At 36.2% G+C, this 20,186-nt stretch overlaps 1 protein-coding gene across 4 annotated transcripts in view; it reads right to left on the reverse strand.

Annotated features, from left to right (window-relative positions):
• Window positions 1-20,186, reverse strand: part of LOC106066418 (uncharacterized) — a 61,715-nt gene that overhangs the window by 22,202 nt on the left and 19,327 nt on the right. For 3 of the 4 annotated variants that reach the window (XM_056026177.1, XM_056026175.1, XM_056026176.1), the window contains 4 exons: window positions 3,716-3,947; window positions 2,425-2,570; window positions 1,257-1,497; window positions 181-290 (listed from right to left, as the gene is read on the reverse strand). In XM_056026177.1, the coding sequence (XP_055882152.1) occupies window positions 181-290; window positions 1,257-1,497; window positions 2,425-2,570; window positions 3,716-3,947 (729 nt within the window). Of the gene's footprint in view, window positions 1-180; window positions 291-1,256; window positions 1,498-2,424; window positions 2,571-3,715; window positions 3,948-11,458; window positions 11,715-20,186 lie in introns of those variants that run through there. The other variant, XM_056026178.1, reaches the window with a different exon arrangement.

A 20,186-nucleotide genomic window follows, 5' to 3' on the forward strand; every position in this document is an offset into this window, starting at 1 on the left:
TAGTTAGGCCTAGTTATTTTCCTAGGAAAATCATTAGTCATTTTTTAAATACCTTGTTTCCAGTTATTGTTCAACTTTTTTAAAACCAATGAAGCTTAAAAAGTAAAAATTGTAAAAAAAAAAAAAGGAAATACCCCCCCCCCCCCCCCACAACTAAAAATACCTTTGTTGATTGGTTACCTGGATCAGAGTCTCCATATTGTTTCTGGGTTCTTTTTACTTTTTTCTCTTGGGTTTCTTTAACTGATGGTGAGTCTGCCCCAGCTAGTTGACTCAGATGATCGAATGTTCTAAAAAGTTCAAGAATAAAATAATATTATAGTAAAGCAAGCTCTTGAATTCAGAACTGGGGGTTGTCACAGCCTTGTTTTGAATCACTGTGACAATGAAGTGATTTTGTAATCACTTCATCATCTCGTGTTCTGTTCATGGGAAAGCTCTCGGCCTGAAACTGACCACGAAGTTAAAACGGCAGTTGTTGCTTGGTCCTTGTAGAGTAACACCGCATACATAATTTTCAGCCGCAATATGTATTTAGTAAAGAACTATGAGCTTATTCTGAACATGGAGTTGTAACTATATTTGTGATATTAATATTTGAGTGTACATTGTGCCTTTGTGGATGGATTAGCCTAGTTATCTTTATCAATAAATTGGTCATCTGCTACCAGTTATCTTTATTCAGTGTATTTAGTGATTGTGTCTGTCATGCAAGTAGTAAGCTCTAAAAGATATTCGCGTTAGCAGAAGTAATGAAACACCAAGAGAGGAGAGGACCTGTCTATTAATATAATACTAATCGACAGGCGGCGTAGCATACGCCGCTATTTTGAAGGGCGCCTTAGACTACTGCAACCTATATGACTGCAGCGGGCCCCGCACTTTCATGTGACTCGCTCTAATTCTAGGAGTATAAATTATTAAATTAAATCATTTTACAACTTATAACAGATTTCCCGCGGCCTTCAGATTTACCAGGAGCTCCTGGAAATCTTCTGAAATTGCAAAATACACTAAAAAAGTCCTTTAAATCTCAGAAAATTATTAAAATCTTTTGAAAAGTCACACAAATCTCATGAAATATATATACAAAAATTGCCATTTTGGGTACCTAGGAAAGAATGAATAAAATGCAAAGACAAATTTTGCAACCAAACACACAAAAAATAAATATTTATGTTGAAGTAGGCCATGTCACAAAAATGAACTGATAACTATGTTTACTTTGTACTGCAATGACAAGAAATCATATTTACTTTCCACTTTGTTCATCCTTGTTTGGTACAGCCACCAGAATTTTGGTTCCTGCAGAAAGAGTTTCTCGGTCAGGTCTGTCCTCTACTTTGCTGTGCATCTTCGCATAGGCCAAATTTATGACAGACACTTGTGAGGGAAGACCTTTGATCGGGTTACCCTTTCTGGGCTGTTGACTCGTGTACTGTTTCAGTTGTTTCATTACCATGGCCTTGACTCCGCCCACATCTTCTGGTTTCTCACCTAAAGGAAAAAATTTACATCATCTGATCTTACAGAACAATTAAGTATATCATTATAACTTGGTTTCCATGTACGCTTATGGTGTGCACCAGTGCACTGTTCAACACCGACATGTTGATGGGAGAGGAGGCTGTTTAAGATCTGGCTGAAGTGATCAGCAAGAGATAGGAGTAGGAGCTGTCTAGAACTAAGAACTGTTCTTCACGCTACCAGTGAATTTAATTAAGGACCTGGAGCGACACTGGGAAGTGTGTCTGTGGTTGGTGTTAATGTTTGGGTAGGAAAGGAACAAAAGACAAGACTCCTTTGTATTGATGGCTGAAGTCAATGTCTGTGTGTTATATTATTCTTAATAAGCACATCATCTAATATTCAATTCCTTTTTATTCCTTTTGTTGAGTGCATGCCATAGATTTATTACAATATTATACAAAGTTACTGAAAGCCCACAATACAAAATGGAGAGAAAGTCCATATATTTTATAAGATACAGAGTTTTTTTTTCTTTTTAATGCAATTTATTTAAAATATGATTCTATTTGATCAAATATAATATGAAATCAAGAACATATTATTATAGCTTTTATATAGCGCTACTTTCATGCTTATAGCATGCTCAGAGCGCTTTGGTCCAATCTCATTTGTGGACCGGTGGGGGGAGGGGGTATCTAGGAGTTGGTTTTCCGTGCCGCCTTTAGGCGCTCAGTAAACACAACTCTGCCCGAGTCGGGTGTCGAACCTTGAGCCCCCTTCTAGGTAGCCAAGACAAGCCAAGTTCAAGCGCACTTAGCCTCTCGACCACGCTTCCCAACTTATCAAAATAATTTGATGTTGTTTTAATTTTTGCATAGATAAAAGTTATTATATGGATATAAGAAAGAAAGCTGCCTGGTCTCTTTCATTCATTAACAAACAACAGATCATTACCAGGTTTGGGCTGAGGTAGTCTGAAGGCCTTTGGTCTGTCAAATCTTGCCCTAGTCGAACATTTGTCCTTCGTATCCCAGACTCTCAACATGAGGGTATGGTTGAACAGTTTGAGTAGCAGTTCTTTGGTCACAGTCACTGTGTGGCTGAGGACAGATCAAAGATGCCATCAGCCATAAACAGAATCAATCATACAGTTCTAAACAAAAAAGACAATGGGGAGGTAAAAAAACAAAACAAGAATCAATCAATCAATGATTGAAGAAGTTTTTGCCCTGAAGGTTTTTGTGACATAAAATAGCAGCAAGAAATGTATGTGAGTGTGTGTGTGCGTGCGTGTGTATGTGTGTGTGCGTGTGTGTGCATGTGTTTTACAAACATTTGGAAAAAGAATTTGAAAACAATAAAAAAAAAAAAAAGATTATTTCCTATGCATATCCATATGCTAGTCTAATTGTGCATGTTATTAACTCTACTAGACTAAGTTATTGGTTGATTCAGGCAAACACTTCCATGCTCTAATCACACTAGGAAACAAAGGTACTTGCACGAAATTGTCCTAACATATGGAATAATAAATGTGCCTTTACATTAGTGTCTTATGAGTATTTTATTTGATTATTTTATTTTTATATTTATTATATAACAATCCTACAATATTAAATATAATTATTGTTGTTATTTTAATTTTTTTTTTTGTTAGCAAAAAAGATAATGAACGAAATACTTTATTCTTTGCCACATAATTTTTTTTTCAGAATACAAAATTACTTTGCCTCTATCAATGTGACAGCTTTATGGAACTACCTTCTAGCTATTCCTTGACTACAAATGATCTCTGTAACAACAAAGAACACTTTGACATCCTTTCAACATTCCAAAGCTCAAGCAGAGTAACACCTTTTGTAAAATCATTAAATTTAGAAACCTTTCAGGATAGAAGACTTAATGTAAAGTAGCAATCATTCATAAAACACAGAACCATAATCTTCAAATACAAAATCTAATTTAAAAATCTCAGAAATACACAACGATAAAGGTACATTTGTTTGTTCAATATGCTAGAATAATTTGTACAAATACTCCTTCTTCCCTAGTGCTATTAGAGCATGGAATGGCTTGCCTGAGTCAGGAAAACCAAATAGGCCTACTTGGCAGAATTGAAGTCACTGATTAACATGCACGACTAGTTGACCTAGGGAGGATGCCGATCTTCTTTTTTGAAGTAATGTCTGCATTTTATAAGATAAGAAGATAAGATAAGCAAGCCAACCACTCAGTGTCTACCAACCTGTGCGCCCAAGCAAACCAGGTGATGTCCCCTTCCTGCCAGGTTTTGATGACCTTGGCATCGTGTCTCTCCATGAAGATTTTACAGGCTACCCCGTAGGTGACCACGTCAGTCTTCATGGCATCTTCCTCTGGCAGGAGGTAGTACTCCAGGTGATAGTAGTTCTGGGCGCGAGGAGAGTCTACAGTCCTCTTCTGCAGCAGGTCATTCTGGTTGACAAGGGTGCCTGGTTCTGGGGTGAAAAAATAAACAATCAAGATATATACTTTTCAGAAACAAGGCCTACAACTTTCGACTGTTCCATTCGTTTTTAAACCTTTTGTACGACATTCGCGATCAGCGTCGACTAACTTCTATTGTGGGCCTTTCACCTGTATTATTGGACTTCGTTATTAAAGAGGCCTACCTCTGTTTGACTTATCTACATAAGACACAGTGTGGAAGCGCCTAACAATCTCAATACTGTAGTATTTATTTTCCTTTTTCTATGCAAATAAAACAACTTCATTCAATTCATTAATTGGTTAATTTTCATTTTTTTTTTAAATGATTCATGTGCTGTTAGGGACAATGAATAATTGTGAAAAATCAGGCCTGCAACTTGATCCGAAAATGGGAAGTCGGAGAAATAATGTGTACGAAATTTGTGCCAGACAAAGTGAGTTGATATAAGCTTTGTAGTAATACATAGATGTAAACAAATATTAATAAAGTCACAATAAGCTCAGTTCATTACAAAAGAATATTTATACTCAACAAGAGAAGAAAACAAGGTGGAGCTAGTTGTTTTTTTTTTTCTTTCCATTTGTCATTCACGCAAGAAACATATTTGAATGAGAAAGGAAAATAAATGACTTAATAATAATAACATTTAATAATAATTTAATTTATATAGCAATGTTAACAAACATAATATTGACTTCAAACACTACGAGAACATATCTGACTTAAACATGAGACTTAAAGCGAGCAAACTAATCTCAATAACTTTTAAACAGGTAGGTCTCCATGTTATTTCCTTTTCGAATAGAGCCTACATGTCATTAGGTGCGAATCAAAAAAATATATTAAAAAAAAATAGCCTAAAAGTCTAGTGCAAAGTGAAGAAACACTATATAGCTCTAGATATCTTGAAACAAAACTATATAGCTCTAGATATCTTGAAACAAAACTATATATCCCTAGATATCTTGAAACAAAACTATATATCTCTAGATATCTTGAAACAAAACTATATAGCTCTAGATATCTTGAAACAAAACTATATAGCTCTAGATATCTTGAAACAAAACTATATAGCTCTAGATATCTTGAAACAAAACTATATAGCTCTAGATATCTTGAAACAAAACTATATAGCTCTAGATATCTTGAAACAAAACTATATAGCTCTAGATATCTTGAAACAAAACTATATAGCTCTAGATATCTTGAAACAAAACTATATATCTCTAGATATCTTGAAACAAAACTATATATCTCTAGATATCTTGAAACAAAACTATATAGCTCTAGATATCTTGAAACAACTATATAGCTCTAAATATCTTGAAACAAAACTATATAGCTCTAAATATTTTGAAACAAAACTATATAGCTCTAAATATCTTGAAACAAAACTATATATCTCTAGATATCTTGAAAAAAAACTATATAGCTCTAGATATCTTGAAACAAAGCAGAAAATAAAATGTTGTAATTATATTTTGCTTGTCGACATGGTGTCAAATTTTTAGACAATCGGGCACTTTCATTTTTGTGTCTAATGTTGTCTTTATATTTTATTTGATTGCATTTATAAAATGACGTGGTAGTTAACAGATATGTATTATATGGTGGGCTTCTGAAAATAAAAATCAAGCTAAGACTGTACGGCCATAGCACAAGATCCTGCACGGAACAGTACCAGGGCAAAGATGGTGAGGCAGACAAAAAATCCTGGGGAAAGACAAAAGATGAATTAAGAGACAGGTGAAGGTGAAACAGAGGTCATCGCCAGGTAGTAGATATTAGGGAACGTGAATTCTATCTTTCTAAATGTATTATATCGAGAGATGTTGCATGTAACAAACGCATTCTGGATCTCATTCATAGCGCTGGTACTAAATCAACATGTTTATGTGTAGTCTAAAGATTAGATTCTAAGCCTTTGGGATATAGGTCTATTAGTTTATTTCATACAGCATTTATTTATAATAATATCATGCATTCGCTATATCAGGATTATTCAATATATTTGTTTTATCTAATATTTTACACGCATTTTATTACAATTTAATTTAATGTGTTCCACGAGCCTTAACATTACACAAGAAAGTTTCCCAATGACACTGCCTCACACAGATAACAGTCACACAAGAAAGTTTCCCAATGACACTGCCTCACACAGATAACAGTCACACAAGAAAGTTTCCCAATGACACTGCCTCACACAGATAACAGTCACACAAGAAAGTATTCTAATGACACTGCCTCACACAGATAACAGTCACACAAGAAAGTATTCTAATGACTGCCTCACACAGATAACAGTCACACAAGAAAGTATTCTAATGACTGCCTCACACAGATAACAGTCACACAAGAAAGTTTTCTAATGACTGCCTCACACAGATAACAGTCACACAAGAAAGTATTCTAATGACACTGCCTCACACAGATAACAGTCACACAAGAAAGTTTTCTAATGACTGCCTCACACAGATAACAGTCACACAAGAAAGTTTCCCAATGACACTGCCTCACACAGATAACAGTCACACAAGAAAGTTTCCTAATGACACTGCCTCACACAGATAACAGTCACACAAGAAAGTATTCTAATGACACTGCCTCACACAGATAACAGTCACACAAGAAAGTTTCCCAATGACACTGCCTCACACAGATAACAGTCACACAAGAAAGTTTCCTAATGACACTGCCTCACACAGATAACAGTCACACAAGAAAGTATTCTAATGACTGCCTCACACAGATAACAGTCACACAAGAAAGTATTCTAATGACTGCCTCACACAGATAACAGTCACACAAGAAAGTTTCCCAATGACACTGCCTCACACAGATAACAGTCACACAAGAAAGTTTCCTAATGACACTGCCTCACACAGATAACAGTCACACAAGAAAGTATTCTAATGACTGCCTCACACAGATAACAGTCACACAAGAAAGTTTTCTAATGACTGCCTCACACAGATAACAGTCACACAAGAAAGTTTCCCAATGACACTGCCTCACACAGATAACAGTCACACAAGAAAGTATTCTAATGACACTGCCTCACACAGATAACAGTCACACAAGAAAGTATTCTAATGACTGCCTCACACAGATAACAGTCACACAAGAAAGTATTCTAATGACTGCCTCACACAGATAACAGTCACACAAGAAAGTTTTCTAATGACTGCCTCACACAGATAACAGTCACACAAGAAAGTATTCTAATGACACTGCCTCACACAGATAACAGTCACACAAGAAAGTTTTCTAATGACTGCCTCACACAGATAACAGTCACACAAGAAAGTTTCCCAATGACACTGCCTCACACAGATAACAGTCACACAAGAAAGTTTCCTAATGACACTGCCTCACACAGATAACAGTCACACAAGAAAGTATTCTAATGACACTGCCTCACACAGATAACAGTCACACAAGAAAGTTTCCCAATGACACTGCCTCACACAGATAACAGTCACACAAGAAAGTTTCCTAATGACACTGCCTCACACAGATAACAGTCACACAAGAAAGTATTCTAATGACTGCCTCACACAGATAACAGTCACACAAGAAAGTATTCTAATGACTGCCTCACACAGATAACAGTCACACAAGAAAGTTTCCCAATGACACTGCCTCACACAGATAACAGTCACACAAGAAAGTTTCCTAATGACACTGCCTCACACAGATAACAGTCACACAAGAAAGTATTCTAATGACACTGCCTCACACAGATAACAGTCACACAAGAAAGTATTCTAATGACTGCCTCACACAGATAACAGTCACACAAGAAAGTATTCTAATGACTGCCTCACACAGATAACAGTGACACAAGAAAGTATTCTAATGACTGCCTCACACAGATAACAGTGACACAAGAAAGTATTCTAATGACTGCCTCACACAGATAACAGTCACACAAGAAAGTTTTCTAATGACACTGCCTCACACAGATAACAGTGACACAAGAAAGTTTCCTAATGACACTGCCTCACACAGATAACAGTCACACAAGAAAGTTTCCTAATGACACTGCCTCACACAGATAACAGTCACACAAGAAAGTTTCCTAATGACACTGCCTCACACAGATAACAGTCACACAAGAAAGTTTCCTAATGATACTGCCTCACACAGATAACAGTCACACAAGAAAGTTTTCTAATGACACTGCCTCACACAGATAACAGTCACACAAGAAAGTTTCCTAATGACACTGCCTCACACAGATAACAGTCACACAAGAAAGTTTCCTAATGATACTGCCTCACACAGATAACAGTCACACAAGAAAGTTTCCTAATGATACTGCCTCACACAGATAACAGTAACATTAGAAAGTTTCCTTATGACACTGCCTCACACAGATAACAGTAACATAAGAAAGTTTCCCAATGATACTGCCTCACACAGATAACAGTCACACAAGAAAGTTTCCTAATGACACTGCCTCACACAGATAACAGTAACATTAGAAATTTTCCTTATGACACTGGCTCAGAGAGATAACAGTAACATTAGAAAGTTTTCTAATGACACAGCCTCACACAGATAACAGTAACATAAGAAAGTTTTCTAATGACACTGCTTCACACAGATAACAGTAACATAAGAAAGTTTTCTAATGACACTGCCTCACAGAGATAACAGTCACACAAGAAAGTTTTCTAATGACACTGCCTCACAGAGATAACAGTCACACATAAAAGTTTTCTAATGACACTGCCTCACACAGATAACAGTAACATAAGAAAGTTTTCTAATGACACTGCCTCACAGAGATAACAGTAACATAAGAAAGTTTCCTTATGACACTGCCTCACACAGATAACAGTAACATAAGAAAGTTTCCTTATGACACTGCCTCACAGAGATAACAGTAACATAAGAAAGTTTTCTAATGACACTGCCTCACACAGATAACAGTAACATAAGAAAGTTTTCTAATGACACTGCCTCACAGAGATAACAGTAACACAAGAAAGTTTTCTAATGACACTGCCTCACACAGATAACAGTGACACAAGAAAGTTTTCTAATGACACTGCCTCACATAGATAACAGTAACATAAGAAAGTTTTCTAATGACACTGCCTCACAGAGATAACAGTCACACATAAAAGTTTTCTAATGACACTGCCTCACAGAGATAACAGTCACACATAAAAGTTTTCTAATGACACTGCCTCACAGAGATAACAGTCACACATAAAAGTTTTCTAATGACACTGCCTCACACAGATAACAGTAACACAAGAAAGTATTCTAATGACTGCCTCACACAGATAACAGTGACACAAGAAAGTATTCTAATGACTGCCTCACACAGATAACAGTAACACAAGAAAGTTTTCTAATGACTGCCTCACAGAGATAACAGTGACACAAGAAAGTATTCTAATGACTGCCTCACACAGATAACAGTGACACAAGAAAGTATTCTAATGACTGCATCACAGAGATAACAGTGACACAAGAAAGTATTCTAATGACTGCCTCACACAGATAACAGTGACACAAGAAAGTTTTCTAATGACTGCCTCACAGAGATAACAGTAACATAAGAAAGTTTTCTAATGACACTGCCTCACATAGACTCTAAGTCACACAAGAAAGTTTCCTTATGACACTGCCTCACATAGACTCTAAGTCACACAAGAAAGTTTCCTTATGACACTGCCTCACATAGACTCTAAGTCACACAAGAAAGTTTCCTTATGACACTGCCTCACATAGACTCTAAGTCACACAAGAAAGTTTTCTAATGACACTGCCTCACACAGATAACAGTGACACAAGAAATTTTCCTTATGACACTGCCTCACATAGACTCTAAGTCACACAAGAAAGTTTCCTAATGACACTGCCTCACAGATCTAGAGTTTAACAGTCCCACAAGAAAGTTTCCTAATGACACTGTCTCACAGATCTAGAGTTTAACAGTCACACAAGAAAGTTTTCTTATGATGCTCTGCCTGTCGGCTGTAAATAATGCACGAGCAACATTGAATCACGTGACTTGGAGATACCAGCCCGTGGTCTACTGAGGTCTTCACTTATTCAACAGAACTGACTTCAATTATTTAGGTACCTTTTTTTTCTGCAAGAAGCACGCAATGCAGTTTTTTTGTGTTCCCATTGTGAAGGTTACATCTCGGCTAATCAGAAAGGTTTGAGTAAAATCAGGAGTTATAGTTAATTACGTAAAATCTAACTATTCTATACAAAGTCATTTTCGTTGGAATGTTCTTTTAGGCTGCAAACACATAATGTAAGTAATTTCTTTTTATTTTCCATGGATAAGAATTATAGGCTGTGGTACAACAGTTGGTTACGCAGGCTATAATAAAGTGGCTATGTGGTACAACAGTTGATTACGCAGGCTATAATAAAGTGGCTATGTGGTACAACAGTTGGTTACGTAGGCTATAATAAAGTGGCTATGTGGTACAACAGTCGTTACGTAGGTTATAATAAAGTGGCTATGTGGTACAACAGTCGTTACATAGGTTATAATAAAGTGGCTATGTGGTACAACAGTCGTTACATAGGTTATAATAAAGTGGCTATGTGGTACAACAATCGTTACATAGGCTATAATAAAGTGGCTATGTGGTACAACAGTCGTTACATAGGCTATAGTAAAGTGGCTATGTGGTACAACAGTCGTTACATAGGCTATAATAAAGTGGCTATGTGGTACAACAGTTGGTTACGTAGGCTATAATAAAGTGGCTATGTGGTACAACAGTCGTTACATAGGCTATAATAAAGTGGCTATGTGGTACAACAGTCGTTACATAGGCTATAATAAAGTGGCTATGTGGTACAACAGTCGTTACATAGGTTATAATAAAGTGGCTATGTGGTACAACAGTCGTTACATAGGTTATAATAAAGTGGCTATGTGGTACAACAGTTGATTACGCAGGCTATAATAAAGTATCTCCTGACTTGTGATGAAAAAATAAATGCAATATGCTACACATTCATAATGTACACATGATACACATCAATCGTGTGCAGTTCGTAAACTTGTACTATCTATTCATGCAAATAATGCTACTCAAGTTTTTTATTTTTAATCTTTGAGATTTTTTTTAAAAAGGCTCAGGTTTCATGTTTTGACCGTCGCGAAAGGACTTTTAAAAAGTCCAATCTGGCTGGCTAGTTTATATGGTAAGTACCAAGCATTACTAAATCATGGAGTTGAAGAGTTGTGCTGGTCACTAGTACAAAATGTAGGACTAGAGTAATATGCCCATGGTAAATCTCATAGTCGAGAAATAAAGTTTCACATTTCACATACATCTTTCTCTCCTCGTTTTCTTTTCTTCTTGATTTATTTCTCTCTCTCTCACTTTTTCTTACTCTCTATCTTGCAACTTTGTTTCCGAGTCTGCTTCCATCTCTCTTGACTCCCAATTAATTATTCTAACTCTCACTTTCTCTACAGTCTCCCTGTCTTTCTAAATAAAAAGCGACAAAAAATATTCAACTTACCATTACCAAATTTAGATCCTAATAAACAAATTCGAAAACAACCATATGCCTCCAGTTTAGTTTCCGACAAAATGGCAGAAATACACTTTCATATATAAAAAATAAAACTTGTTTTAGGAAGTGATAAAACTTTTATAACTTTTTTTTTATTTGTAACCCTTCATACCCTCCCCCCTCCTTCCATGATTTAAAAGTGACTTAAGTCATCCGTCAGAAAATTCAGACATGACGGTTATCAGCTAGCAATTAAGACTTGAGTTCGCCCGATTCTAGAACCCCAGCTAAGTCTGTGACGCCTGCTGTTGCGACTCAGCCCCAAGTGACTGGTTATAAACAAGCCATACAGTGAAAAGTGGTTGGAATTATTAAGGGGGCTAAATTTACCGTAAAACTCTCCAAATGTATGGCACAACAAAAACTTTGAAGATGAGGTTTGTAAGCTTATTGTTTGAAGCTCATAGTTCAATTATATTTACAATATTTTAGTATTTTACTATTGATTAGTTAGACACATTAAGACTAAGGGTGATATCATAGCGTGCGTGCATCTGTAGCGCGATGCGTGATTAATGGTTAATACAAACAGCGAAATATTGATGGTTAACAGTAGGGGAAAAAAACAACAAAAGGCTCCTTGCTTGACGGAAAGAATGGAGATTGGCTTAAGTATTGTAGTGGCCCACGGACGATGGCAGGCGGCGATAAGGCGCACGTTAGGATACAACAATAGCTCAATCGAGCAGACTCTGAGACAGGTAGAGGGGGGGGGGTGTGGGGAAAGGGGAAGGTCGGTCTTATTGACTATCGATCGGCAATTCCAGGATCAAAACGATAGCCGTCGGTACGTCTGCAGAAGTGACAAGATGCCGTGACCCTCATTCACAAAGCATACGTAAGAAATCGGTGCGCATGCGCGAGGGCGTGTATTGAAGGTGAGCGATAGTAGTTTTAGGTAAAACTAAAAAAACTAGATCAAACTAGAACATGAACAAAAATGAAATAAGCTAAAATAATTTAAAGAAATAACTAAAGCTGATTTACATTGGAAACGTTAAATACACCTGTTCAAAATCTAAGCAATTCGACATTCTTCGTCATTTTCTGACTACTTCTGTTCATCAGTTCTTCAAATTCTCCCTTTTTAAGTTTCCAATATTTTCACTTTTTCACATTTTCAAATGTCTATTTTCAAATTTTTAGCTTCAATTTCGTACTTAAAGCTTTAATTTCTTACTTATTCGACTTTTTACTCACTTCTTCAGTTTCTCATTTCTTCAGTTTCTCATTTCTTCAGTTTCTCATTTCTTCAGTTTCTCACTTCTTCAGTTTCTCACTTCCTCAGTTTCTCATTTCTTCAGTTTCTCACTTCTACAGTTTCTCACTTCTTCAGTTTCTCACTTCTTCAGTTTCTCACTTCTTCAGTTTCTCACTTCTTCAGTTTCATTTCTACAGTTTCTCATTTCTTCAGTTTCTCACTTCTTCAGTTTCTCACTTCTTCAGTTTCTCACTTCTTCAGTTTCTCATTTCTTCAGTTTCTCACTTCTTCAGTTTCTCACTTCTTCAGTTTCTCATTTCTTCAGTTTCTCACTTCTTCAGTTTCTCACTTCTTCAGTTTCTCACTTCTACAGTTTCTCACTTCTTCAGTTTCTCACTTCTTCAGTTTCTCATTTCTTCAGTTTCTCACTTCTTCAGTTTCTCATTTCTTCAGTTTCTCACTTCTTCAGTTTCTCACTTCTTCAGTTTCTCACTTCTTCAGTTTCTCACTTCTTCAGTTTCTCATTTCTTCAGTTTCTCACTTCTTCAGTTTCTCACTTCTTCAGTTTCTCATTTCTACAGTTTCTCATTTCTTCAGTTTCTCACTTCTACAGTTTCTCATTTCTTCAGTTTCTCACTTCTTCAGTTTCTCATTTCTTCAGTTTCTCACTTCTTCAGTTTCTCATTTCTTCAGTTTCTCACTTCTTCAGTTTCTCACTTCTTCAGTTTCTCACTTCTTCAGTTTCTCACTTCTTCAGTTTCTCATTTCTTCAGTTTCTCATTTCTTCAGTTTCTCACTTCTTCAGTTTCTCATTTCTTCAGTTTCTCACTTCTTCAGTTTCTCATTTCTTCAGTTTCTCATTTCTTCAGTTTCTCATTTCTTCAGTTTCTCACTTCTTCAGTTTCTCATTTCTTCAGTTTCTCACTTCTTCAGTTTCTCACTTCTACAGTTTCTCATTTCTTCAGTTTCTCATTTCTTCAGTTTCTCACTTCTTCAGTTTCTCACTTCTTCAGTTTCTCATTTCTTCAGTTTCTCATTTCTTCAGTTTCTCATTTCTTCAGTTTCTCCATTCTTCAGTTTCTCATTTCTTCAGTTTCTCATTTCTTCAGTTTCTCACTTCTTCAGTTTCTCATTTCTTCAGTTTCTCACTTCTTCAGTTTCTCACTTCTTCAGTTTCTCACTTCAGACTGCTAAAGAAATCTACTAAATAATTACTAATTAGGTTAAGTGTGATGGCACGGGGTGACAAAGGGGGATTGCCTGCCTGGCCTAAGTCCTAGATTGTATTGGGAATGAGAGGAGATCTTGACCTGGGCATTATGACATCCTTGAGTCCTCCCAATTATAATGGACATGTGTCGGGTAGAGTGCAAACGATCGCTCGTTGTGCTGGGAAACAAATAAATGTGTAAATCCTTTTCAGTAACAAATTGAGCTACTTTACGTACATTTGACCTAATGTGTTTAGAAACAAAAAAAAAAAACATTTTTTCAAAATAAGTTCAAAGTGACCAAACATGGGGTTTGGAGTTAAAAACTGTGGTTAATTACGACGCAAACCGAGAATTCGGACGTAGACCTGGGGTTCGGCAGTAAACTTGGAGTTTAAAAGTAAACTTGGATTTTGGAAGTAAACTTGGAGTTTGGCAGTAAACTTGGATTTTGGAAGTAAATTTGGATTTTGGGAGTAAACTTGGAGTTTGGGAGTAAACTTGGATTTTGGAAGTAAACTTGGAGTTTGGCAGTAAACTTGGAGTTTGGACGTAAACTTGGATTTTGGCAGTAAACTTGGAGTTTGGCTGTAAACTTGGAGTTTGGCATTAAACTTGGAGTTTGGCAGTAAACTTGGAATTTGGCAGTAAACTTGGAGTTTGGCAGTAAACTTGGAGTTTGGAAGTAAACTTGGAGTTTGGCAGTAAACTTGGAATTTGGCAGTAAACTTGGAGTTTGGCAGTAAACTTGGATTTTGGAAGTAAACTTGGATTTTGGGAGTAAACTTGGAGTTTGGCAGTAAACTTGGAGTTTGGCAGTAAACTTGGATTTTGGAAGTAAACTTGGATTTTGGGAGTAAACTTGGAGTTTGGAAGTAAACTTGGATTTTGGAAGTAAACTTGGATTTTGGCAGTAAACTTGGAGTTTGGCAGTAAACTTGGAGTTTGGCAGTAGACTTGGATTTTGGAAGTAAACTTGGAGTTTGGAAGTAAACTTGGATTTTGGAAGTAAACTTGGATTTTGGCAGTAAACTTGGAGTTTTGCAGTAAACTTGGAGTTTGGCAGTAAACTTGGATTTTGGCAGTAAACTTGGAGTTTGGCAGTAAACTTGGAGTTTGGCAGTAAACTTGGATTTTGGGAGTAAACTTGGAGTTTGGAAGTAAACTTGGAGTTTGGAAGTAAACTTGGATTTTGGAAGTAAACTTGGATTTTGGCAGTAAACTTGGAGTTTTGCAGTAAACTTGGAGTTTGGCAGTAAACTTGGATTTTGGCAGTAAACTTGGAGTTTGGCAGTAAACTTGGAGTTTGGCAGTAAACTTGGATTTTGGGAGTAAACTTGGAGTTTGGAAGTAAACTTGGAGTTTGGAAGTAAACTTGGATTTTGGAAGTAAACTTGGATTTTGGCAGTAAACTTGGAGTTTGGCAGTAAACTTGGATTTTGGGAGTAAACTTGGAGTTTGGCTGTAAACTTGGAGTTTGGCAGTAAACTTGGATTTTGGAAGTAAACTTGGATTTTGGGAGTAAACTTGGAGTTTGGAAGTAAACTTGGATTTTGGAAGTAAACTTGGAGTTTGGCAGTAAACTTGGATTTTGGGAGTAAACTTGGAGTTTGGCTGTAAACTTTGAGTTTGGCATTAAACTTGGAGTTTGGCAGTAAACTTGGATTTTGGAAGTAAACTTGGAGTTTGGCAGTAAACTTGGAGTTTGGAAGTAAACTTGGATTTTGGCAGTAAACTTGGAGTTTGGCTGTAAACTTGGAGTTTGGCATTAAACTTGGAGTTTGGCAGTAAACTTGGAATTTGGCAGTAAACTTGGAGTTTGGCAGTAAACTTGGAGTTTGGAAGTAAACTTGGAGTTTGGCAGTAAACTTGGAATTTGGCAGTAAACTTGGAGTTTGGCAGTAAACTTGGAGTTTGGCAGTAAACTTGGATTTTGGAAGTAAACTTGGATTTTGGGAGTAAACTTGGAGTTTGGAAGTAAACTTGGATTTTGGAAGTAAACTTGGATTTTGGCAGTAAACTTGGAGTTTGGCAGTAAACTTGGAGTTTGGGAGTAAACTTGGAGTTTGGAAGTAAACTTGGATTTTGGAAGTAAACTTGGATTTTGGAAGTAAACTTGGAGTTTGGCAGTAAACTTGGAGTTTGGCAGTAAACTTGGATTTTGGCAGTAAACTTGGATTTTGGGAGTAAACTTGGAGTTTGGCAGTAAACTTGGATTTTGGAAGTAAACTTGGATTTTGGGAGTAAACTTGGAGTTTGGGAGTAAACTTGGAGTTTGGAAGTAAACTTGGAGTTTGGAAGTAAACTTGGAGTTAAGTAAACTTGAATTTTGGGAGTAAACTTGGAGTTTGGCAGTAAACTTGGAGTTTGGAAGTAAACTTGGAGTTAGGAAGTAAACTTTGAGTTTGGCAGTAAACTTGGAGTTTGGAAGTAAACTTGGAGTTTGGAAGTAAACTTGGAGTTTGGCAGTAAACTTGGAGTTTGGAAGTAAACTTGGAGTTTGGAAGTAAATCTCCGGTTTGGTCGGATTTCATAAAAAAGTTTGTTTTTTTTTATAACAAAAGAAGTGAACTGTACAATCACTTTGAATATTAACGAGTGATCATAGAGTAGCCACTTCGTGTGTGACACTGAAATCGGATATCTTCCAATGAAGATAAAGAATAAACTCTAGTTTCGAATTTTAATTTTATGTCAAACCACGATTTCCTTTTCTCTTATTATAACACATTCTAAAATTAGTTCTTAAATTTAAAAAAACAAATAGTTTGTAGTTGTTAAGGAAAGACTATTTCAGCCATCTTGACTAGCTTCGTAATCAACAGCAACACAAGATTTCAATAAGATTTAGTAGGCCTACACATTGAAACAAACAAAAAGAAAGAGTAGCCTAGATTTAAAAAAAAAGATAATGGTAATCTTTACAGATGACTCTCAGACAAAACAAACTAAAGGATTATGGGATTGGGGAAGAGTGTGATGAAAGATTACAAACTGCAAGATTTGTATCATCGAAACACTGCCTTAATCACTTAGTGGTGGACTCTATTAAACACATGCAACACTTCCCGAAACTCCACCTCCCTCCCTCAACTCACACACTGAATCTGTACTCCTCCTGGAAAGCTGTTCAGACTGACCCACTTTAAATTGGCTATCGTGAGGCAATAACACTCAGATTCATAGCGAATATTAATTAGCGACATATCGTGTTTCCAAAAAGTCCGCTAAGTCTGGACATGTCAGAACTGATATTGGCTCTCAAACTGAAATCACAATAACCTCGCATTTTTAGACTTATATATATATATATATATATATATATATATATATATATATATATATATATATATATATATATATATATATATATATAAAACAAAATAATTAATTACGACTAATTGATTAACTAATAGGTTGTTGTTGTTTTTTTCATTGATTCATGAGTTGTTATCAATAATGAATAACTGTGAAGAGTTTTAACTTGATCCGAGAATGGGAAGTGGGAGAAATAATGTGTACAAGATTCCACCCAGACAGATGATTTGACCAAAAAAAATATACAAAATTCAGACACATTTAAGTGTAGCCTATAGGTACGAAGAACTTATGTTGTCTAGACAGGGGCGAGCTTTAATATTAGTCTAAACTTTAGTCTTATTGTGTAGTCAAAATTTAAAAAAAATATAATCAATGTCACTGTGTACATCTAAAAAAAAAGTATTTAGATATAAAATCCAGAGCTTTTGTTTCAGCCTAAAATGATATCGACTTTTTTACTTTGTTTTAATGTTCTTGAAGGATATTTTAAGCTGTGATGTATATTTCGTTAATGTCAATGGTCTATATTTTTTTTACAAATTCTAGTTCTTTGAATAACCCCAGGTTTGATGTTTCATAAGGTAAATATTTGGCATGAGGTCAGGAAATGAAAAAGTGAGAGCCGCTGTTCCGGACGACGCCTTCAACACGAAGTGATCCCCAATCAATATTCCAACTTTTGTGATTTCCTGCAGTTATAGAAAAAAAATGTCAACTCGATCGCAATGTCGACACAATGGCCGCTAGACGCTTGGTTCGGAGGTAGAAACGGGATCGATTCCAGTATCCGATATCCGACAGAAACGTTCCAAAGGCTTTTTATTCATGGAATCGACTCCAGTTAAAAATTTTTACTTCTGTCTTAAGCCTGGTTAAAATGTACTTGTTGAAAACATTTGGGGTCTAGTCGGTCTAGCTTCTCAACGATAGCTTTGACTTAAAGATATTTTATTTTTTCATTTTCAAATATCAATAGGTCTAAAATATACAAGTTATGCATAACAGAAAAAGTAAATTCACATTTTTTATAGTCACCAGACGTCATGTACTCTTGACCCTTAAACACTAGAGTGAAGGGAGCGGAGGGGAGCTTACAGGAAAGCCACACTGATAATCTGTGGATTATAGATCTAGAAGAGATTTCATGGATGTGTACATCTCTCTTTTTACAAAGCTTATATCAACTTAGTCTGTCTGTCTGTCTGTCTGTCTAGAACAAATTGTGTATACGTTATTTCTCCCACTTCCCATTCTCCGTTCAAACTGAAACTTTGCACAATTTTCATTGTTCCTACAAAGTATGAATCAGTAAAAAAAACAACAATCAATTAATTAATTAGTGGTAACTAATTAATTTAATTTCTAATCAGATATGCGTAGCTGTAAATATAAAGTTCTTTCCCTTAGATAAGCTTTATTTTTTAAAGCATCTTTGTAATATGTTTAAAATTTGTATTTTCTGTCTACGGCTCTTGTGAACTGGTAACCATCGGCTATTACAAATACTGGGGGCAACCTTACTAACGGCCAATACTAGAATATGCATCCTCTGTTTGGGGACCCTCAACTCAAGAAAACATTAAGAAACTGGAACAGACACAAAATAGAGCAGTGCGATTCATAACAAACGGATATTCACATTTGACTAGAGTAACACCTTTTGTAAAATCACTAAATTTAGAAAGCCTTCAGGATAGAAGACTCAAAAATAAAGTAACAATTATACAAATACAGAATCTTATAAAATACCCAGAAAGACACAAAAGATAAAGGCACATTCCTCGTTCCATATGCTAGGACAAATCTGTACAAATACTCCTTCTTCCCTAGTGCTATTAGAGCATGGAATGGGTTGCCTGAGCTAGCCAGGAAAACCAGTGACTTGGCAGAATTTAGGTCATTGGTTAATATGCAAGACTAAATGCATGCCGCGTAGGACGTAATCATCTTCTTTTTTTTTTAAGTAACGTCTGTATTATATAAGATAAGATAGGCCTATATCTCTATGATAGAACACAAATTTGGATTGGGGGGGGGCACGAGAAGAATAACACTTTAAAATTTATTTCCATTCTTTTGTTACTAGCGCTCTTGAAAATAAAACAGCCAGATCATTGAATGTGATACAAGAGAATCAAGAAACGATGCAATTTCTGTAAAAAAAAAATGTGGTTTTAAATATACAAGGAAAGGATAGGAATATCGGCAGGCACCGATTACAGCGAGTCCTTGGTAGGGCCAGATACTGAATATTACGATTCCACAGTAGGCCTACATAGCATGGAGTCGTATTCCTTTTCCTGGTATCGCTATTTCGACTCGGTGTTCCAGCTTTTGGTTGACGTCGATACTAAAGCAATTCGGAGGCAACTGAGAACGAAGTCGAAGGACAACAGAGCTATTGTTTTCTACGACACAAGGAGGTAGGGACCGAGGGACATTGGTGGAAGGAGGGGGATGCAGGACCCAAAGACTTAATGAATCGATGAAGAACACAAGAGAAGTCCAACGTATTTTATTGACAAGGTAAACTGTCCACAGAAAGATATTGGCGCCATTGATTTATAGCATTAGGAAACTATACACATAAAGGAACGTGTTTTACTGAAAACATAAACGCGTAGGAATACACAATGACTCAGGGTGCTACTTTGTATAGAGTAATATTTCTGTGTGTTTTATTTTTTTTTTTTGCTTTTGTATAGCGCTTTAGGCTCTAGCATCTCTAGACCAATTTCTTTTGTGGACATGTGTATTTAAAATGGTGAACACTGGGATTTTGAATTTTAGGATTTTTTAGGACACCTCTGACAGGGCTGGACTTAGACATATTCAAAGTAGGCAGCCGTCTAGGAACTGTGATTAGTGGTATCCTCGCACAGGACATCCATACTCCTTACATTCTATTTTATACTGTACCCGGAAACACCAAAAAGTTTGC

The sequence above is a fragment of the Biomphalaria glabrata genome, chromosome 4 (assembly GCF_947242115.1).
Source record: "Biomphalaria glabrata chromosome 4, xgBioGlab47.1, whole genome shotgun sequence".
NCBI classification, from domain to species: domain Eukaryota; kingdom Metazoa; phylum Mollusca; class Gastropoda; family Planorbidae; genus Biomphalaria; species Biomphalaria glabrata.